At 40.5% G+C, this 23990-nt stretch overlaps 1 protein-coding gene across 1 annotated transcript in view; it reads right to left on the minus strand.

Annotated features, from left to right (window-relative positions):
* Window positions 1–964: 964 nt before the first annotated feature.
* The window catches only part of LOC100054999 (solute carrier family 28 member 3), a 50770-nt gene continuing 27744 nt past the window's right edge, over window positions 965–23990 (minus strand). Inside the window, exons 15-18 of the mRNA XM_070248919.1 lie at window positions 23479–23577; window positions 23129–23249; window positions 22095–22246; window positions 965–14764 (exon numbers count right to left, since the gene is read on the minus strand). Of these exons, the coding sequence (XP_070105020.1) occupies window positions 22120–22246; window positions 23129–23249; window positions 23479–23577 (347 nt within the window). The 3' untranslated portion in view covers window positions 965–14764; window positions 22095–22119. The remainder of the gene's footprint in view (window positions 14765–22094; window positions 22247–23128; window positions 23250–23478; window positions 23578–23990) is intronic.

The raw sequence follows: 23990 nt of genomic DNA on the forward strand, positions 1-23990 counted from the left end.
TATTTGGAAAAAGAGTCTTTGCAGATGTCATTAAGTTAAGGACCTTCAAATAAGATCACCCTAGATTATCTTGGTGGCCCTACATCCAAGTGGATCTAAATCCATTTATGGCAAGTGACAGAGGGAAGGCCATGTGAAGATGGAGACAGATCTTGGAGTTATGTAGCTGCAAGCCAAGGAACTCCTGGAATCACCAGAAGCTGAAGGACGCAAGAAAGGAGTCTCCCTTAAAACCTTCAGGGTGCCACCTTGCCGACATCTTGATTTTGGACTTCTAGCCTCCAGAACTATGAGAGAATAAGTTTCTGTTGTTTTAAGCTTCCATATTTATGGTAATTTGTTATCAAATTGGCTGCTACTCCTCCAAGCATCATGTTGGAGTTGCTGCTGGCCACTTCTGTCCCTTTTGTCAGGAAAACAAAAGCTCTTCCAGAAATCTGAATAGCCAAATGTCGTAGGCAGAATTTTGCCCCCCACGACCTTTGTTGTCTGCTGTTACTCCCATAGTTATGAAATGTTACATGGCAAGAGAGACTTTGCAGACGTAATTAAGTTTACTAATCAATTGACTTTAAGAGAGGTTATCCTGGATTATCTCAGTGGGCCCAATGTAATCACGTGTACCCTTCAAAGAAGAAACAAGAAAGAAGAGGCAGTCAGACTTGAAACACAAGAAGGATTCAATGAACCGTTGCTGGCTGGAAGATGGAGTGGGCTCCAGGGAAAGTGTGAGAAGGAAATAAATTCTGTCAAAACCCAATAAGACTGAAAGAGGACCCAAGTCAGCTGGAGCCCAGCTGAGGCCTTGATTTTAGCCCCGTGTAACCCCGAGTAGAGCATCTATTCATGCTGTGCAGGCTTCTGACCTACTCACATGCAAGATAATAAATGGGTGTTGTTCTAAAAAAAAATTTTTTTTTACTGTAGCATTAACCACTGGAAAGCTTGAAGCTAAATTTGCGACTTATTCATAGCAAATATATGATTTTATTTTATATATTTTTGTGCTAAGTTTATTTCTGACTCTGTATGTTTCTTTTTTTTTCTCACTTACATTGGTTGTATGGATTAGGTTTGGCTATGAGGAGTGGAAAACCCAGAATACCATTGGCTTAAACAAGATAGAAGCTTCATTTTCTCTCAGGTAAAATTCTAGGTGGTCCCAGCTTGGAATGGCAGCTCCATGGTCATCAGGAACCCAGACTTCTAACGTGTTGCTCTGCCGTCCTCAACACACAGTTTCCAACTCATGGTGCAAGATGGCTGCTCAAGCTCTCATCATCATGTCTGCATCAAGTCAGCTGGAAGAAGAATAGGAGAGAAGAGGGACACAACCAAGCTTCCCTTTGAAAATTACTTCCTAGAAGTTGCACACACAACTTCCATTTGCATCCCATTGACCAGTCCTTAGTCACATGACTACACCTAGCTATGAGGATGGCTCAGAAATGTGGGTAGCTATGTATTTTAGCTAAAAATGAAGAGTCTTAATACTGTAGAGGAAGGGGAGATGGGCCATTCGGAAACAAGTAGCAGGTTGTGGTACCTCTATCTGTAATTTATTTTATGGATCTTTGTGAACTATTTTAAATTCTGTCCATACTGGGGGAAGGGTGATGATAAGTAAATGAAGGAATAAATAAGTTTATATTCTTAGAAGCAGGATGGATCTTGTTATTGGTTCTGTCTAACATGAGTCCGAATCTCAGAATGGGCTCTGATGCCACGGAGGTCTTAACCGTTCCCACCTTGGGATGCTCAGAGGTGGTCCTGCTGAGCTTGAGCTCTGCATCTCTGAAGCCTGAGGAGCAACATACACTCACCAGGGCGGAGGCTGTGAGGGCAGATCAACTTTCCTTGATTTGAAGTGAATTTTCTATCAACGCAACATCTTAACACTGCTTCTCTCTGCCAATCAGTAGGGGATTACATAAATTTTTGATAAAAAGGGGAAAATCATTATTATTCAATGAATGCAATTTGCTTAGTAGACAAATATCTCTCAGAGAATGCGGCTCTTGAGGTGCCACGGGGACGGAAGGATGTGACAAAAAGATCTGGAATAGAGAGAAGGCTGGGAGGTACTGGCTAGGATTGTTTGGCAGGAGACTTTATAGTTCTATAGCTGTATTTTCAAACTTCAGTTTGCCCAGGACCTTAGGGACGTGGTTAAAACTGCAGTGACCTGGGCCCCACCCCCTGAGATTGTGATTCACCATTTTGACAAATACTGGACTAGAGGATGCTGATTGCCCAAAGATAAACTTTTCAAAATGGATTTAAACTTCCTTTTGAAGAAGAGAATGAACAAGTTATTTAAAAGAATACAGCGTTTGCTTTGGATACTTAATTTTCCAGGTTTCTGAGGGTCCGGCAGTTCTCCTCCCCGTCACTCTTTTGTGGAGCAGGACCTCAGACCAACAGTGCACAGCTGACTTCCTGCCTAAATGTTAAGGATTTGAGGAGGCCTTTTAGCTCTCTGGCAGCTCGGGGCACCTGACCCGCCAGGCACCAGGGGCCTAGAGAAACCACACTTAGGTCCCTGCTCACCACGGCAACCAGCGCACACTGGTCCCCATCCGTCAGTTTCCAAGCTGGCCCCTCTACAGGGTCGCTTGTGTCATGGTGCCAGGAGAAGCTGCGGTTGTCTTCCGAGTTCCAAGTGCCTGGAAACAGGGCTTCAGTCCCAGGCCCCGACTTCTCTCTCTGAGGTTTTCTGGGTGGGAAGCTGTTTGGACTCGGGGAGTTGGGGGCTGAGAGAAAGAGGATGAGTGGGGGATCCTGGGACATGATTGATATCGGTGGGATGTGTGTCACTTGGAGCTGTCAGCTGGACCAGCAGGAAATAAGAAGCACAGATCTGAGGGGAGCGGAATGAATCCCAGTCACAAAGATAGCTTGATATTTCCGCCTGGAGGGAAGTTACAAGGTCTTCACGCTACAGAAATATCAAGACAGGAAAATCCATCCTCCTTTGTCTGTGAGTGTTTATGGGGGGTTACTGTAAAATTAAAAATTTTCCCAACAGTTTATTATAAAATCTTTTTCAAATATACAGCAAACCTGAAAGAAACACACTGCTTAGATTCTACTATCAGTATTTTATTTTATCTACTTTATCACATGCTGTCCATCTGCATGTCCCTCTGTCCCTCCACCAATTCATCTCTTTTTTTTTTTTTAAAGATTGGCACCTGAGCTAACAATTGTTACCAATATTCTTCTTTTTCTTCCCAAAGCCCCCTATTACATAGTTGTATATCCTAGTTGTGAGTGCCTCTGGTTGTGCTATGTGGGACACCGCCTCAGCATGGCCTCATGAGCAATGTCATGTCTGCACCCAGGATCTGAACAGGTGAAGTGGAACATGGGAACTTAACCATTCTACCACAGGGCCAGCCCCTTCCCTCTTTCTTTCCTTCCAATTCTGGTGTTTATTACCCTCCTTCTATTTGTCCTCAGCCACCTGAAGCCATCATCTTTAATGATTACAACAAAGAACAATGAAAGTAGCTAAAATTTAGAACATACATTACATCACAGGCGCAGTGCTGGCCACTGTTGTGATGTTACCATCTTGTTACATGTCAGAAGGAGAAGGAGGCATGATTATCCCTCTTTTGATGAGAAGGAAACAGAGGCTCAGAGAGGAGTGGCTAAACTGGAGTTCAAGTCTGGTCTTATCTGACATTTCACCTCCGCAGTCCAGTTTCAGGGGAACAACAGTCCTAGAGATTCCCTTTCGAACAGGGTTAGTGAGAAATTCACTAAGATCATCTCAAACCCATTATGAAAATCATTGAGAACATCGCTTTCTGCATGTAGATAAGTCATTAGTTCAGGGGGTAATGGAAAGGCTAATCCTTGAACTGTCATTATCTGTGACCCCTCTGGGTATCAGCATTTCTTTGCACAAGAGTGAAGTAGGCAGTATTCTCCTTCTCTTCATCATAATTGCTGGAATTTATGGGCCAAACATTCCACGTTAATTTAATTGTTAAGACTAATTCTCTGGGGTAGATATTATAATCTCCATTTTAGAAATTGTGGGGAAGGGAAAGGATCTTTTTCTCTACCCTCTTAGGTTCGTGACTGGGACCTACAAATTAAAGTGATAAAAGACAGATTAATAGGAGAAAAGGTTCATTTTAAACGTATATGGGAGCTCCACAAGAAAGTAATGAAAACTCAAATAAGTGATTAGACCTGGGGACTCATATTCCATTTTAACAAAGATTGATAAATTGTAACATAACTAAACAAAGTAATGGGGGTAAATTGTGGGAAGTAAATTCACAGCAAATTGTGCTTCCAGGCTGCCAGGGGCAGTAAATTGTGGGAAGGTAAATATATGGGGGGAACAATAGGAAGAGAATTATTTAGTAAGGTGTGTCATACAGACTCAAGTTGGTGCCTTCTCCTTTGATGAGTCATCTCCAGTGAGTAAGCGGGAGGGCAGAGAGCTAATTGCTTTCAGCTCAAAACAAGCCTTACACTAAAATGGCATCTTTTGAGGTAGAACACTTTGATCCCCTCAAGATAAACAATGATCCTCACTGGAGTAGATTGACAGATAACAGAACAGAAGAGAAAGTCCACATGCACTCCAACAAATGAGGCTTTAGTATGGGATAAAAGTGGCATCTCAAATAAATGGGGAAAATAGAAATTATCAGTACAGGGCCAACTCCTATATGGCAAAAAGCACCACAAAAAAGTAAAAATACAAATGACAATATGAGCAAAATATGTGCAACTCTCACCACAGATAAAAGGTTATGCTCCTCAATAGGAAAATGGCACCTACAAATGTGTGAGGAAAAGACAACCTACCCAACAGAGGAATGGGTGATGGATAGGAATAGACTAGTCCTAGAAGGAGAAATACACATGGCTCTTAAGAATTGAAACAGATCCTCAGCCTCATTAAATAAGAGAAATGTGAATTACAGCAACACTGAGATTCAATTTCCTTTGCATTTGGAAAAATCCAAAAGTTTAATAAAACAGTGCACTGTGATTTGCTAGTGAGGATATTAATCAGTCAAATCTCCATGGAGAGGAGCGAGGGAACTGAGCAGGGGAATGTTGCTGCTATAAGCAACCTTCAGACTCAGTGCAACTGAGGCAAGTCTCATAATATCTGGCTTTGCTGACTATTAACTACAATGGGGAATACCCCTACAAAACGTATCAGACATGAGTGGAAAAAAGCCAGCTCTTAAAGGGCCCATGCACAAATTTACCCATTTTGGAAAGCAACCTAAAATCACCAGAAAGAAAGGTGCACAGTTCTTTGGTGAAAAGAGACTCCTCTGATAGGTTCTGGGTGCATCTTGGTGAGAGCTGACCTGTCCAGGGACTGAGACACTGGTGGCAGCCATTATTGTGACCTAGTACAGCCATGCTGACACAGATGCTGGCAAATGCCATTGGAGTTCTTCCCCTGGCATTATAGCCCAGGGTCTGCCCCACGCACTAGAGTGCCAATTTAATCTAGCTCAGCCAGGGCAGGCAGTCCACCCTAGGGACTGGCCCCACCCAACAGCAAGCCCTCAGGCAACTTTTTGGCCTGCATAGACTGGGTGCCTGGATGCTCTACAGGCAGGCAAGTGGGTCTGACTGTCGGGCAAGGCATGCATGGGGAGCTGGTGGAGAGTGTGGGGTGTTGGTAGAGTATGTGGGGGCTTCTGCAGTGGGGTGACTGGGTCTGCTCCAGGAGTTCAAGAAGTTGCATGGGCCAGGACTGTGTTGACAGTGGGCATGGATCTGTGGGCAGTGGGGCTTATCAGCAGCAGAGGACCTGTGCTTCTCAAACAGCCACATAGGGAATTCGACCTGCCTTCTAAAGCCTAAAACAGCTGGGTACTCCCATGCCTGGGGCTAGCCCCACTCAGCTGCAATCCTGAGAGAGTTGAGAACAGCCTTGCAGGTCTGGGGCCTACAGCAGTTGTAAGTCCCTGAGCCTCGCAAGCAGCGATGCTGGGGGTCTACTCACTTAACAGAAAAGTTGCAACAGGAATGTGCTATTAGACCTGGTAGCTAACTGTGCTGGGGCCCACCAAACCCGATAAATTGACTGAAGGGTCCATAGCAGCCACAGGCAGCTGAGCACTACAACCAGTGGTTGGCCAGGGGGGACAGCCTAGATATCCTGGACACCTGAAGCAAGAGCAAACCTGCCACAATAGAAGGACACATGTAGCCGACACATGGGTCACTCCTGGAATATTTGGAACCTGATGAAAAGGAAGCCCTGCTGGGCCTCAAAAGGTGTCTCCTACATAAGCTGCTTCTCCAAGATCAGGAGATGTAGCTGACCCACCTACTACATAGATTTAAGCACAGAGAAAGAGGCAAAATGAAGAGGCAAAGGAATATGTTCCAAGCAAGGGAATAGGACAAAACCCCAGAAAAAGAACTAAATGAAACAGAAATAAACAATCTACCAGACAAAGAGTTCGAGCAAAAAATCATAAGAATGCTCACCAATCTTGGGAGAAGAATGGATGAATACAGTGAGAATATCAACAAAGAATTAGAAAATATAAAAAAGAACCAATCAGAAAGGAAGAATACAATACTGGAAGTGAAAAATTCACTAGAGGGACTCAATGTCAGAGTAGATGATACAGAGGAACAGATCAGTGAGCTGGATGACAGACTAGAGAAAATCACCCAAACTGAACAGATAAAAGAAAAAAAAGAATGAGAACCATCTAAGGGAACTCTGGGACAACATCAAGTGCTCTAACATTCATATTATAGGTTTCTCAGAAGAAGAAAGAGAGACAAAGGGGCAGAAAATCTAGCTGAAGAAATAATAGCTGAAAACTTTCCTAATGTAAAGAAGGAAGCAGACATCCAAGTGCAGGTAGCACAGAGAGCTCCAAACAAGATAAACCCAAATAAGCCCACACCAAGTCATATTATAATTAAAATGTCAAAATTAAAGATAAAGCATCTTAAAAGCTGCAAGAGAAAGGCAATAAGTGACATACAATCGAAACCCTACAAGGCTATCAGCTGACTTCTTAGCTGAAACCTTACAGGCTAGAAGGGAGTGGCATGATGCATTTAAAGTGCTGAAGGAAAAAACCTACAGCCAAGAATACTCTACCTGGCAAGGTTATCATTCCAAATGGAAGGAGAGGTAAATAGTTTTCCAGACATACAAAAGTTAAAGGAGCTTATCACCAAGAAACCAGTCTTACAAGAAATGCTAAAGGGACTTATTTAAGTGGGAAACAGAAGATCACAAATAGGAATAAGAAAAATATCAAAAAAAAGAAAGTCAATGAAATCACTGATAAAGGAAAAAATACAGTAAAGTTAGTAGATCAACCACCTACGAAAATAATATGAAGGTCAAAAGACAAAAGTCCTAAAATTACCTATTTCAATGATAAGAGCGTAATGGATACATGCACACAAAATAAGAGGTTAAATATAATATCAAAAACATAAAATGTGGGAGGAGAGGAGTAAAAGAGAAGAGCTTTTAGAAAGAGGTCGAACTAAAGAGACCATCAACTCAATATACCTTGCTATATATGTAGATTACTATATGTGAACCTCATGGTAATCATAAACCAGAAACCTTTAATAAATAGACAAATAACTAAGTGAAAGGAACCCAAACGTAATCCTAAAGAAGCCATCAAACCACAAGGGAAGAGAGCAAGAGAAGAAGAAAGGAACTGAGAAGAACTACTAAAACACCCAGAAAAAACTAACAAAATGACAATAACTACATATTTATCAATAGCTACATTAAATGTCAATGGACTAAATGCTCCAATCAAAAGGCACAGCATGGCTGACTGGATTAGAAAAACAAGACCCATATATATGCTGCATACAAGAAACACACTTAAGACCTACTGACACTCACAAACTGAAAGTGAAGGGATGGAAAAAGATACTCCAGGCAAATGGCAAAGAAAAGAAATCTAAGGAGCAATACTTGTATCAGACAAAATAGACTTTAAAACAAAAACTGTAACAAGAGACAAAGAAGGGCACTACATAGTGATACAGGGAATAATCCAACAAGAAGATATAACACTTGTAAATATCTATGCACTCAACATAGGAGCACCTAACTACATAAATCAATTACTAACAGACATAAAATGAGAAATAGACAGAAACACAGTAATAGTAGGGGACTTTAACACTCCACTTACACCAATGGAGAGATCATCCAAACAGAAGATCAATAAGGAAACATTGGCCTTAAATGACACATTAGACCAGATGGACTTAGTAGATATACATGGAACATTCCATCCAAACACTGCAGAATACACATTCTTTTCCAATGCACATGGAACATTCTCCAGGATGGATCACATATTAGGCCACATAAGAAGTTTCAATAAATTTAAGAAGATTGAAATAATACCAAACATCTTTTCTGCCCACAACGGTATAAAACTAGAGATCGACTACAGGAAGAAAGCCAGAAAGCCACTAATATGTGGAGATAAAACAAAATACTACTGAATAACGATTGGGGCAATGAAGAAATCAAAGGAGAAATAAAAAAATACCTGGAGACAAATGAAAATGAAAATATTACATGACAAAATCTATGGGATACAGCAAAAGCAATTCTAAGACGGAAGTTTATAGCAATTCAGGCCTACCTCAAAAAACAAGAAAAATCCCAAAAGAACAATCTAACAGCGCACCTAAAGGAACTGGGAAAAGAAGAACAAACAAAGCCCCAAATCAGTAGAAGGAAGGAAATAATAAAAGTAAAAGCAAAAATAAATGAAATAGAGACTAACAAAACAGTAGAAAAAAATCAATGAAACCAATAGCTGATTCTTTGAAAAGATAAACAAAATTGAGAAACCTTTAGCTACACTTACCAAGAAGAAAAGAGAAGGCTCAAATAAATAAAATCAGAAATGAAAGAGGAGAAATTACAATGGACACCTCAGAAATACAAATGGTCATAATACTATGAAAAGCTATATGTCAACAAATTGGATAATCTAGAAGAAATGGATAAATTCTTAGAATCACAAAACCTTCTAAAACTGACTCAAGAAGTAATAGAAAGTTTGAATAGACCCATCACCAGTAAGGAGATTGAAACAGTAATCTAAACCTCACCAAAAATAAAAGCCTAGGACCAGATGGCTTCCCTGATGAATTCTACAAAACATTCAAAGAAGACTTAACACCTATCCTTCTCAAACTCTTCCAAAAAATTGAAGAGGAAAGAAAGCTTCCTAACTCCTTCTACAAAGCCAATGTTACCCTGATACCAAACCAGACAAGGACAACACACAAAAAGAAAATTACAGGCAAAAATCATTGATGAACATCGATGCAAAACTCCTCAAAAAAATACTAGCAAATCAAATAAAACAGTACATTAAAGAGATCATACACCATGATCAAGTGAGATTTATTTCAGGGACACAGGGATGGTTCAACATCCTCAAGCCATTCAGCGTGATACACCACATTAACAAAATGAAGAATAAAAATCCCGTGATCTTCTCAATAGCCACAGAGAAAGCATTTGACAAGATACAGAATATATTTATGATAAAAACTCTGAATAAAATGGGCACAGAAGGAAAATAATACCTCAACATAATAAAGGCCATATATGATAAACCCACAGAAAATACCATTCTCAATGGAGAAAAACTGAAAGCTATTCCTCTAAGAAGAGGAACCAGACAAGGATGCCCACTGTCACCACTCTTATTTAACATAGTATTGGAAGTCCAAGCCAGAGCAGTCAGGCAAGAAAAAGAAATAAAAGAGATCCAAATTGGAACAGAAGAAGTGAAACTGTCAGTATTTGCAGATGACACGATTTTATATATAGAAAACCCTAAAGAATTCACTAAAAAACTTTTAGAAATAATAAATACATTCAAGTTGTAGGATCCAAAATCAACATAGAAAAGTCAGTTGTGTTTCTATACACTAACAATGAAGTAGTAGAAAGAGAATTCAAGAATACAATCTCGTTTACAACTGCAACAAAAAGAATAAAATATCTAGGAATAAACTTAACCAACGAGGTGAAAGATGTGTACACTGAAAACTATAAAACATTGATGAAAGAAATTGAAGAAGACACAAAGAAATGGAAAGACATTCCATGCTCTTGAATTGGAAGAATTAGCATATTTAAAATGTCCATACTTCCTAAAGCAGTCTACAGATTCAATGTAACCCCTTTTAAAGTTCCAACAACATTTTTTCACAGAAATAGAACAAAGAATCCTAAAATTTATATGGAACAACAAAAGACCCAGAATAGCCAAAGGAGTCCTGAGAAAAAGAATGAAGTTGAAAGTCTCACATTCTCTGAGTTCAAAATATCCTACAAAGCTATAGCAACCAAAACAGCATGGTACTGGCACAAAAACAGACACACAGATCAATGGAGCAGAATCAAGAGCCCAGAAATAAACCCACACATGTATGGATGGCTAATTTTTGACAAGGGATCAAAGAACATACAAGGCAGATAGGAAAGTCTCTTCAATAAATGGTTTTGGGAACACTGTACAGCCCGTACAAAAGAATGAAACTAGACCATTATCTTACACCATGCACAAAAATCAACTCAAAATGGGTTAAAGACTTGAATGTAAGACCTGAAACCATGAAACTTCTAGAACAAAACATAGGCAGTATGCTCTTTAACATTGATCTTAGCAGCATATTTTCAAGTTCCATGTCTGACTAGGCAAGGGAAACAATAGAAAAAATAAAGAAATGGGACTACATCAAACTAAAAAGCTTCTGCATAGCAAAGGAAACCATCAACAAATTGAAAAGACAACCTAAGAACTGGAAGAAGATATTTGCAAACCATATATCTGATAAGGGGTTAATATCCAAAATATATGAAGAACTCATACATCTCTAAACTAACAACCCAATTAAAAAATGGGCAAAAGATCTGAACAGACATTTCTCCAAAGAAGATAAACAGATGGCCAACAGACACCTGAAAAGATGTTCAGCGTCACTAACTATTAGGGAAATACAAACCAAAAGTACAATGAGATATTACCTACTTCCATCAGAATGACTATAATTAACAAGACATTAAATAATAAGTGTTGGAGAGGATGTGTAGAGAAGGGAACCCTGATACACTGCTGGTGGGAGTGCAAACTGGTGCAGTCACTATGGAAAGCACTATGGAGATTCCTCAAACAATTAAAAATAGATCTATCATATGATCCTGCTATTCGACTGCTGTGTACTTATCCAAACAACATGAAAACACAAATACATAAAGACATATGCACCCCTATGTTCATCGCAGCATTATTCACAATAGCCAAGATTTGGAAGCAACCTAGGTGCCCATCAAGGGACGAATGGATAAAGAAGATGTGGCATTTATACACAATGGAATACTACTCGCCATAAGAAATGATGAAATCCGGCCATTTGTGACAACATGGATGGACCTTTGAGGGTATTATGCTGAGTGAAATGTCAGAGGGAGAAAGTCAAATACCATATGACCTCACTCATAAGTAGAAGATAAAAACAATGACAGGCAAACACATAGCATTGGAGATTTGATTGGTGATTACCATAGGGGAAGTGCAGGTGAGGGCAAAATGGGTGACCAGGCAGTTTGTGGCAACATGGATAGACATTGAGGGTATTATGCTAAGTGAAATAAGTCAGAGGGAGAAAGTCAAATATTATATGATCTCACTCATAAATAGAAGATAAAAACAATGACAAACAAACACAGAGAAACAGAGATTGGATTAGTGGCTACCAAAGGGCAAGGGGGGAAGGAGGAGGGCAAAAGGGTGTGTGGCACATGTGTGTGGTAATGGATTGTAATTAGTCTTTGGGTGCTAAATGTGACATAATCTACACAGAAATGGAAATATAATGATGTATACCTGAAATTTATATAATGTTATAAACCATTGTTATCGCAATAAAAAAAGAATTAAAAAAAGTCTCTATGGAGTACAATTTGGCAACATCTTCCAAAATCATAAATGTACAAGCCCTAGGTTTCAGCAATTCCATTTCTAGAAAATTCTCCTACAAGTATCCTCACACATGTTTGCAGTGACTTAGGTAGAGGCTGTTTACTGCAGCATTTTTGTTTGTTTTATAAAACATGGAATACAACATAAACAGAAGAGTACTAAATAAATTATAGTAAATCCATACGATATGTACAAAAGAACGAAATCTTTTGCAGTGATTTAGAAAGCACTCTAGGATATATTACTCAGTGAAAAAGAGCCCAGATACAGAACACTGTACAGTAGGCTGCCATTTCTGAACCATGAGTATGGGGAGTTGACCCCTCTCCCAACAAAGGGGAACCCATGGCTGCTCTCCTGGGCAACCTCAGGAGATGGGACACTCAATTCTGGATCTTGCCTTTGCTGATGATATTGCTGGCCCTCCCTTGATGGGGTGAACAGACTCAGTTTCTCAGGGACCCGTGCAGTGCTCACCCCTCCCCTGTCGTCACCACACCCAGTATCCAACTGTGCTGGTGGGGACCATACTTTTTGATTCTCTCTGGACTAGGACTTCTTTCCTCCTAGACTGGGTCTAAGAATGGTTGGGAGTTAGCATTCAAACTTACTTTTGTTTTATTCATACCCAATGAATCTGTGTTGACAGTCTAAAAGCCCACCAAAGAAATAGAAAAATCATTCTTTTTTTTGGCTGAGGAAGATTTGCCTGGGAACTGAATCCAGGCAACTGAAGTGGAGTGCATTGAACTTAACCACTAGGCCACCAGCGCTGGCTGGAAAAATCCTTTTTAGTTCCAACTCTGACACTAGAAAATTCACCTTTAATCAGATGAAGATAACCCAGTGTGTCATTTACCAAGGAGTTTTACAAAGTGGATGTCAGTGGTTACATGAAATCCCACACAAGCCAAGGCTTGCTGTCGTGTTTCAACCAACTTCTTGAAGGCCAGCAGAGTCTAGGAGTTTGATCATAGGTAGACTGGCTTTGTCCTGGAGAAATGTCCATTCAAAGATGAATTATTTGGCTTCGCCCTGAGGCTTAGCATAAGATAGGAAACATTCTGTTGGGAGATAAATCTCTATGTGTCTCTAGCATTTTTGTATATTTTACAAGGAACTAATCGTGAATTCGTGTAAAGATTTGGCTGCAAGAATGTTTATTGCAGATGTGTTAGTAATCATGAAAAATGGGAAATGTCCATAACAGCCAACCATAGGAGACAGGATAAATTTTGGTACAGTCACACATGGGAGGCTCAGCAGCCACTTAAAAATATGATGTAGAAGAATATTTAACAATCTGCAAACGTGTTCATGATATACTTAAGGTGGTAAAGCTGGCCTCAAAATAAATCACAGTAGTTATCTCACTTTAAAAGTATTATACACACACACGTGCACACACACATACATTGAATTGCTATACATCACAGACTGTTAGCACTCATATTTTTGTGCTGGGATACAGGTAAAGTTTTTATTTTCTTAAGATTATGCATATTTTTCTACAACAAATATAATTGATTATTTTTGCAGTAAAGCATCTTATAAAAGCTACTGTGAGAAGGGGAGGGGCAAAAATGCCTCTGAGCGCCTGTCCCGGTACAGTCACAGTGGCCAACGCAGGGAGCCTCCTCCAGAACCTGGACCCCTGCCTTGTCCTCTGAGGCCCATGCGGGCTCTGGTCAGTTGCTGGGGAAGCTCTCTGGGTCTGTCCTGTTCCTCACTATTGATGTCTGGACTGTGTCCATGCCATCCACCTGAGCAGAGGCACTTGTAAAAACCTATAACCTCAGTAAAGTTCCCCTCAAGCATATTACTGGTAAGAGGGGGGAGAAAGCGTTTAAGAAATTCACTTTATCTTCAGGCCATCTAGATGATCACCCTTTGTGAATTTTAGAGGGAATGTTGATTGAATTCTTTCTGAATACTTCCGTAGCTTTTAAGAAAGAACTTTCTTGAGGGTCCAGTTGCAGCCTCTGTGACCACATTGTGCTTGTCTGAGGACTTTGGAGTCTATTGCTACGAAAACAAGTCAGACAGCAACAGCAGGACCTTTCCTGAATCCCCCAAACATAGTTTCCTTCTGTTTGGTTCCATTTGGTTTAAGTAGATGCAGAAACCCTCACTTTATGGATAAGGTGTTTTCTATGGTCAGACACTGAGGAATGGATGGTCAAAGAGAGCAAATACTTCTCAACTGTTTGAGTTGTCCCTCTCAGAAAGGGCAGGTTGAATTTTGATGGGTGAACTCTGATGAAAATTAGGGTCTTTGCTACACACAAGTGCTTTTAAGAACTGGCCAACCTTTCCTATAAATGGGATAAATTTTATTACAGCTCCTAAGTGACAAAGTTTCCAGCTGACGGATGTTTCTATACCTTGCATGTCTGTTATGATCAGAGCTCACTTGGCATGTGCATCAGACTTTCCTACACTGCTTTCAAATTACAAAGTGTGTTTTTACATTTCTTGTATTTTTTAATTGATGTTCCTGCTCTATAGCCCTGTGGGGTCAAAGGCTAATGTAACTCTTACTATTATTGGAGACTAAGAAAAGCCAAGTGATTTTCTCAAAATGCAGCACGGTGAAAGTGCCATTATGCAGCATCTGAGAGCAGGCTCATCAACGTGCTATTCAACTGAGACTGGCCTCATGGTGTTCCAGATTCCCTGGTGCTCTCTTTGAGGTTCCAGCATCACTGATCTTCCAGTTTGTGGCCTGAAGCCAATGATCTTGACAATCCCTGTGAAGAACAACATGTAAATAAAGAGGCTCAACAAGATGATGAGGGAGAGAAAGGGTGATAAGTAGCAGTCCCCATGAGGGCACCACGCCTTCTTCACTCTCCAGTTTACACTTCTGAAGCTCAAAATATTCTGAAACACTCAAACAATGGTGGCAAATAGAAGCTTCTTTCAAAAATAAATATTCTGCAAAATCTGAAAAATGTCCATCAAGAGTAGAATGGACTCATAAATGGTGGTTTCTTCATACAATGGGATAATACTCAGCAATATAAACAGAACGGCCTACTGGATAAAACTTAAATACGTTGCGCTGAGTGAGAAGAGCGAGAGACAAAAGAGCACGTGTGACTCCATTTCTATGAAGTTCTCCCTGAACCATTTATCTGAACTGATCTCTGGGAGAAAGAAAGTCAATCAGGCTTACGTGGGAAGATGGGGGTGAGATAGCCTGGGAAGGGGCGCAGGGGACTTCCTAAAATGATGGGAATGTGCTGCGTCTTGATTGGGGTAATGGTGACACGGGCGTATACATTTGTCAAAACTCATCAAGCTGTATACTTAAGATCTGTGCATTTACTGTGTATAAATTACACCTCAATGAAGAGTGTATGTTACAGCCTTTCTCTGTGAGGCGTTCTAAGTGCTCTCCATGATTTAACTTATTTAATTCTCACAAAAATATGGGAGAGGAGATGTTTATTTGCATTTTTACAGATGGAGAAACCAAGGCAGAGAGGCTACATAGTGATCTAAGGTGATGGAGCTGGTGTTTGGGGCGAGGATTTGAACATTAACAGTTCAGCTCCAGAGCTGGACTCTTAGCTGCTGAGTTATACTTCCACACCTGCCAGAAGTAGCCACCAGCTTGTGGTTTTCCGTTTCCTATTAAGAGCTTTTCCAAATATGATAGAAGCACAATTGCTCATATAGGCAGAAAGAATCTGGTTATTTAAAATACACCTATTTATGTTGGGTATTGGGATGCATTTAATGATTCCATTTAGCTTCAGTGTAGACAATACTACTAAACTGCAGGCTGGCTTTGCAGATTATCAGGAAGGCCAGTCTCCTGAACTGTGTTTGCTGATTACTGTGTAACACAGCTAATGTTGTAGACAAGAAAAATCACGTGCCTGAAGTTGCCAAGAAATGGAAGGTGGCAGTGATTGAGGCATTGGGCTGGAAAGAAGACTCATCCACTCCAGCTTGATAGCTGTAGCTTACTGTATTGTTTATAAGATGGAGAGAAAATTAATAGTGGCACCAAAGTGTTAACAGTGGCCAAATATGGGGAATGAGAGTGAAGTAGGTAGAAATTTCCAATTTCTCAACTATACACTTGCATACCATTTGCAACTTTTATTACAAGTATGCACTTAGATGAGATTTTTAAAAAGTTTTTTAGTGGTGAACCAATTAACAGTTCCTGCTTGTGTGAAGGTTGGCCATTTTGCAATATTCACTCATTCATTCATTGAATAAACCATTACTGAATGTCTACTAGATGCCAGATCCTAGGTACTGGAGACACACAGGAATTAGTAGTCTAGTGATGAGACAGACGTATGGACAATTACGGAAGGAGGCAGGTGCTCTATAGTTGAAGGGATTCAGATTAGACCAAGGGATTCTGCCCCAGCTCTGCTTTTACCCATGGGTTTCGCAGCTCTAGATGACTCAGGGGTGAGAGTGGCTGAAGCATTTCTGAATGACCTAGGGTTCTACCATCCTCTTATTTCATGAATATTCCAGAAGCATGCCCAGAGCATAGAAGATGTAGGGCTGATTCTACGTGTTAACGTGGCTTGTAAGGCATCAGTTTTTTCCTAATCCTAGTTTCTCATTGTAAAGCAGTTGGTTGTCAGTTGCCAGAGGACCACATTTCAAGGTCGTCATCTGAGAGTTTTTCTCTGTTCCATGGCTAAAGGCTGATCTCTAAAATCAGTCACTGTCTCTGCTTGAAAAAGGCATACTGGGTAAGAGTGCTGGCTTGGTGCAGACTGTGTTTACTTTCTAGAGTCTCTTGAAATGAAATTGCCAAGTAGCCCACTAATGACCAGGGTTGAAAGCAGTCCCCCTACATCCAGTAACACTGCCTTCGTAATGTAAAGGAAAGTAATGTAAAGGAAACTATTATCATAAGCTTGTGCTGTCTTTAGTGACAGAAAAAGAATGGGTAAATTTATTCTTTTTGCTTTAGCATCAAACAAAGTTTTGCTTTGATTTTTAAAGTAACAAGCTGTAAAAAGTAGCTTTTCTCAGGACCACATGGCTCATTAGTTCCCCGTGGTGCCCCCGTACCAGGCGTTCCTTCCTTAAGTCCTGGGCTCCTGCCTGTTCAAAGGTACTTGGTTGCCTCCCTTCCCCTGCTCCAGTGCACGCGGGTAGTTTAGCCCTTCCCAGCACACTGTCCTGCAGCACCTTCCTCATGAGCATGCCTGATTCGGAATTGCTCTGTGATTGGAAGTCAGCCTCACTGGGCAAGTGCCCATCTTCAGCTCTTCACAGTGGCCTACCAGCCTAGTTAGACCACAGAAATATAGAAGTCATTAGTTGGAGGCATTTGCAAAATGAATGTAGTTAATGATCTGTAGTTACGGACACCTTCTCACTCAGATCTAACTGTGCGGATGTGCTGATTTGACCAATGGAAAAAAAGTCAAAGAAAATTCTCCATATCCCATGACTCCAGTCTATTCTTGGCTGAGACCCTAAGGCCTCTCCAGGGTCAGAGGATTTGTTTATAATCATGGTTTCTGGATTGGGGAGAGAAATGCCATTTCCGCCTCCCTCTCCTTTTGCAAACCAATGGAGAACAACAAGGAGAACAGAAGCGGTAAAGTAAACTTATTTCTTCATTGAAATTTGGAAAAATTCATATCTGGACCCATAATGCTGTGTTTGAAAAAGGGTTTTCAGATTAGTGAAAACTGTACCAGTGTGAAGACAGACACAGAGAGAAGGCTGGGGCTTCAGATGCCAAGGGCAGAGTAGACAAAGTACAGAACTCTTCAAAATGAATGTCACAGCCTTGGCTTGAAACACGGTCGGGGTGCATAGACGGACAGTAACCTGCTGTCAGCTGTGAGTGACCTCAGACAACAACTGAGCAAACACACAGGAAACACATGCACACTCCATCTTTGCCATCCTAGGAGACTATGGGTGGGTGGGTGGAGGATGAATTTGGGGGAGCAAACAGCCCTCCACCTTCTGTGTCTGCTAGAGAAGAGCGAGGACATCACCCAAAACCTCCATCAGCCCAGAACCACTCGCAACATTCACAGGAGATTGAGAAGGTTCTGGAGGCAACAAGCCTAAAGCACTCACCAGCTCACCCACCTGGTCCTTACCCTTACTCTCTTTTCTCATATGGCTCAGGAATCGTAACCCCATCCTCGGCTCAAGGATGGACAATATTAAAAAAAGAAATCAGCATGAGACTTATGTGAACATGTTGCATTAAAAATATCACACATACACACAGAGGTAGATGAATAAAACACATCAGAAAGATTATACCATGAAGCAGATGAAAATTAAGATAATCTATTTTTCTAGGAAGAAATCTGGCAACCTATATTAATATCAAATATACACACACACTTCAATTCACCTAGGAAATCATGTCATAGGATTTCACTATCCAGTAGGGTAGCCAATACTTGAAATATGAAACTCTTTCATATGTGGAACAGAGGACCTAAAATTTTAATTTCTAAATGATACTCATTTCATTTGGAAATGGAAGTTTCCATTGGAAAACTTTTAAGTGTATTTGCAGCAGCTTAGGTATGTAAATTTACTTTTTAACTGTAAATTCTATGAAATCTAAATACAGATCAAGTATTCCCAATAAAAATTTAGTGTCTCAAGATATGCTCTAAGCATAAAATATACATTCAATTTTAAAGACTCATTCAATAAACAGAATGTAAAATATCTCATTGAGATAATATCTTGGATATATTGGGTTAAATATATTGTTAAAATTAATTTTACCAGTTTCTTTTTACTTTTTTAACATGGCTACTAGAGAATTTTAAATTACATGTGACTTGCATTATATTTCCATCAGACAGCACTGCTAAAGAAAATAAAAGCAGCAGTATGTACAGTAAATGGACAAAAACTGTTCAAAGTAGCCCAAAAGCAAAACAAAAAGCAAACTGGAAAGAAAGTGGATCCTTGTTCATAGAGGAATGGCTCATACATATATGTACACATCATGGGCTATTATGAAGAATTTGCAAAGAAAAGTTATACCAGTGGACTTGACTATCCACCAAGTGTTGTTATAGAAGAAAAGTAAACTGCATAGAAATGTGAGCAATCCCAGTACAGATGGTCCCCAACTTAATGACGGCTTGACTTAGGATTTTTTGACTTTACGATGGTGTGGAAGCGATATGCATTCAGTAGAAACAGTACTTTGAATTTTAATCTTTTCCTGGGCTATCGATACTCTATGTGGTACAATACTCTCTCATGACACTGAGCAGCCGCAGCTCACAGTCAGCCCTGCCATCACAAGGGTAAACCACCGATACACATTCTGTACCCATAAACCACTCTGTTTCTCACTTTCAGTACAGTATTCAACAAATTACATGAGATATTCAGTGCTCTATTATAAAACAGGCTTTGTGTTAGGTGATTTTTCCCAAATGTAGGCTAATGTAAGTGTTCTAAGCATATTTAAGGTAGGCTGGGCTCTTATAATGTTCAGTAGGTTAGGTGTATTAAATGCAATTTTGACTTAAGATGTTTTCAACTTTTGATGGGTTTATTGGGATGTAACCCCATTGTAAGTCAAGGAAGATTTGTATTGTAAAAGTACCATCCCAATCCTCAATAGATTGATATGTTTGTAAAATATGACCTAAACATGAAAAAAGTACAGAAAGCTATACATCAAGTTATTGCACCTGGGTTACCTGTGTGTGGTGGGCCAGGGCAGGAGAAAGGAAGAGGAAAGCAAGTAGAAAGACAATAAAATGTCTAACTCCCTCCCATCCCCAGCATATATATTGTCTCATTTATGTAGAATTGTGCACACACACACACACACACACACACTAGGAGGAAGAGAAGGATACAGCCAGAACCATATATAATGACTTGTAGGAATTTCCAAAGTGCATTGCCAAGTGAAAAGAAGTTGAGGATGATATGTAAAAAGGCTCACTATGTGTAGAAACACCAAATTCCCCATATTCTTATATATGTTTGGAGAAAGGTGCATATGCTGGTTATTAGTAATAATTTCAGGTGTGTGGTACTGGAAAGAGAGCTGAGGTGAACAGAGTGGGGAGAAAGACATGTGTGTGTATATAATATCATTTTTTATTACAAATAGATATTACTTTTTGAATTTGAAAAAGAAGAAAACAGGGCAGTAATTAAGTTTTCCTTAAAATAAAAAAAAAAAAGCTCAAAGAAGAGCTACAAACATCTAAGGAATAGTAACGGCAACAGAGAGAATTTAAAAATTACTTGGCCAGAGAGGGACACTAGAAACAGCACAGAGATTCTCCTAGAAAGAGATTCTTGGGAATAAAACAGAATAGCAAAATGCAAAGATTTAAAAGGAGAAAAGAAAAGTTCGAAAAATAATAGTGATAACAGACAAAGGAGAACTAACATATGAATAACTGGCATCCATGACACACTCTGCCACAGGCGTTTATGAAGCTGACACCAGAACACTGAGAACAGAGGGAAAGAAAGGTAAACATATTTTCCTAAAACAAAGTCTAAATACTGAAAGGACACATTGAGTTCCAAGAAAAATTTGATACAAATGATCAGTTTAAGTAGAAATATCCTAGTATATTGTACTTCAGAGATTAAGAGTCTTTTGGGCACTTAACTCCCTCCTACACCACCACCACCACGATCATAAAAACAACCTAACTGTTTACACTGGATTAAAAAAATTACTCTTGTGCATGAACAAAAAGGAAAACATATAAATTACTTCAGATATTCTGAAACCTTTTTCACATTCTTTCTTTTGTGTGCATCACCCTTTAATCCAGTCATTAGTCTTTGTGTTTTCTCAGTAATGTGGTCTTTATGCTGTTAATGGCAATGATGATGAGCATTTCATTAAAGAGCACCCCACCATTGTTTGTGGAAGGTTCTTGTTTGATACTCATTAAGCAAGTTTGATGCTGATGCTCTCCTGGTCAATGGAAGTATCAATGGAAGGCTTTCAGATCTCAATCAGGACTTATTTTTGTTCTTCAAATGGTGCTTACGTGGCTTTTTTGAATAAAGAGTAGCACCATTTCCAGTCTTGTCACCAGGAACATAACCAAATTCGCACACGAATAGGCTTACTGTTATGCCCTATAACATGTTGACTCCTCGAAGGCAGACACAGATATTATGTACCCAGGTGGTATATCATATTATTTCTTCCAAATATTCTCTATCCCTCCCTATGACAGGATAATTCATCTATGGCTATTGTCTCATGCTTTTCACATGACTAGCTTTTGATAATGGGAGGTAGTGGAAGTGAAGGGTGTCACTTCCTAGCAGAAGTTTTAAGAACCATAATGTGGTCCTCATCTTTCTTTTCCCTCTCCCATAAGACCAACATGCCCCACATAGGGGTTGCTCTTTTAGCCTGGGTCCTGGAAATGACGACAACATGGAGTATGGCCAAAATTTGCCCTCAATAAACACATAATATAAGTGAAAATAAACTTGTAAGCCATCAAGGTCTTTGAATTATTTGTTACTGCAGCATATTTCAGCTTAAGCTGACTTGAAGCACACGGCATTTAAAACCTAGCTTTGGAATGTTCTAGGTGCTCTCCTGAAGGACTCCTGATTTCTGCAGGACTTTTTCCAGGGCAGGTAATGAGTGGGTGATATGTGACTGGTCCTCCTCCACCTGAGATTCACATTTAGGCTGTTTCAGCTCAGCCAGGGTGAAAGCAGAGACATCACCTGAGATGTTTTTAAAGTGGGTCACTCTGGACTACTCAGAGACTCACACTGAGTATGGCTTAGTTATACTGAGTATAGCCCAGTTGTTGTGAGCCATCATTTATACCTGCATTCTGGTCAAATGTCCTGAAATTCCAAGGTCAGAAGACATTTGGGGTACTGGAGACAACACCTCACTTGGGGACACTATAGTAGTTCTCAGCGGGGAAGGGGCTGAGGAGGGGAGGGAGATGCTCTAGATCTGAAGGGTGCACTCCTGTGTTTCTTCTTTCCAGGTAAAGCTGACTCCACGATGGAAGTATCAATCTGTGGAGAATAACTTTTTTTTCTCCCCCATGCGGAAAGTTCAGCATCTGCACTTACAGTTCTGTTGGAGAAGTGGCTGAACTCAAAATGTATTAGGAATCCAACTGCAGTTCAGTGTTGATGGCTTCAACAATTCGCAACAGCTCTTCAAAAAATACAGGCTGTGGTTTCCTCCTGGGATGACCTCCCTGGGACCCTTGGCAACAGTGCTGGTAGAAAGTAGAATGAAACAGTTAGCTGAGACTTAGAAGATGGAAACAGTAATTGAGCAGAAGATGACACATTAAAAATAGCATAGGACAGGGAGCTGACTTCTGCCCTCACATACAGTTTAGGGTGGGTTAAGGACAGAGGCACCAAAGAATTAATTTTGACTCTCAAATCCTGTTTGGCTTCAAGGACTCCACCTATTTTCTCCAGAATAAACAAAGAAAGGATAGAACTAATCCTTATAAAACACCTGCACATTAAGAAGAGCACATGGGGTGGGGATATTGATTTTGCAAATAGAAACTGTACAGGGAGGGGGTGGCCGGCATGCGGCACTGGCAGCCCCTCATCCACCATGGACCATCACCACCACCGTGTTGTCAGGACAGCCTGCATTGCCTGATCCCTTTGAAAGGGAGGCAGCACCTCATAACTAGTACTAGAGTACTACAGTCCTAGTTAAGGGCCTGGGCTCTGTGAGCAGAAAGACCCAGATTTTCTGGGGTCTTTCTATCGTGACTTTGCTTGTACTCGTTCTTCTTGGGTCAGTGACATAGCCTCCCCAAGCCCTGATTTTATATAACGCTTAAAAAAGCAACAGTGCCTAACTTACACAGTGTCTGCAAGGTGTGAGTGAGGTAATTCACACCAAGTGCCCAACACAGCAGGAGCGTGTGAAACGCTTGAGCGACACTAGATGGCTATGGGTCCTAGTCTTAGCCGAGAAACCTCAAAATGAAAGGCGGTTGGAATTGCCACACAGCTTCCCATATGTAAATAAAGTAAGAGTTATGAAGTTTAAAAATAAGTGGAAGGGGTCTTTAGGTCTAATTTTTAAATTAATAATGGATATAAAGAAGTTATGATCAAGAATACAATACCTGCTCAATAAGCTCTGGCAACACGACACCACATCGGTTGTGTTTTGAGGTAAGCCAGAGGCAAAGGTGTTCTCTAAAATGTGTTGGCAGTTGATGTCTACAGGAGTGCTGGAGAGGATGCCTGGAAGTGGAACAGAGCACCACTGATTTTATTAATGAACGAGGTCACTGAAGTCTCCTTCTGTTCTTAGCTTCTCCATCACACTGCACACATTTCAAGTCACAACATGCTTAACATGGCTCTGCCTCTCAGCTCTCTGCACAGCATACGCTGCATATAAGGTTGGAGGCACCGCCCCCCTGAGAGCTGTGGGCACAGGGACACAGGACACAAAGAATGGAAGCAGTACCTGCGATACAGGCAGTTATGAAGCAGGCAGTGTTCCCTGCGATCAGAGCTCTCACTGCTTCTGAGGCGATGTCATGCTTTCTGGTAGGAGCTATGGATGCTGGAAACATGGAAGCAGATATGAGGTTAATCTTGAGGATTATTGATTAGAATTCCAAATCTCATTCTCTGAGAATTGTTCTGGGGCTGGAGTCTCAGATCAGCTGACTTTTCTTTTCTTTTTTTAAACTTAGCTCAGAAATTCAAGATTCAAGAGCTTAGTGATAAGTTCTATATCCAGAGAAGTCCTCTGGTGTGTGAGGAAAAGAAGTCTGTCCACACTGAAAGGCCCAGAGGATTCCATTCTCTACAGAAGAGACAAATCCTAAGTTTCATCCAAAGGGCGCACACAGCATGTTGAGGGCACAGCAAGGCAAGCGCATTGCAAGGGAGGATCCCAAACATCTGCAACTCATCTGTCACCATCCATGTCTGTGCCCATGGCAGACATCACTCATGAATCACAGCTTTTTC

The sequence above is a fragment of the Equus caballus genome, chromosome 23 (genome assembly GCF_041296265.1).
Source record: "Equus caballus isolate H_3958 breed thoroughbred chromosome 23, TB-T2T, whole genome shotgun sequence".
Taxonomy (NCBI): Eukaryota; Metazoa; Chordata; class Mammalia; order Perissodactyla; family Equidae; genus Equus; species Equus caballus.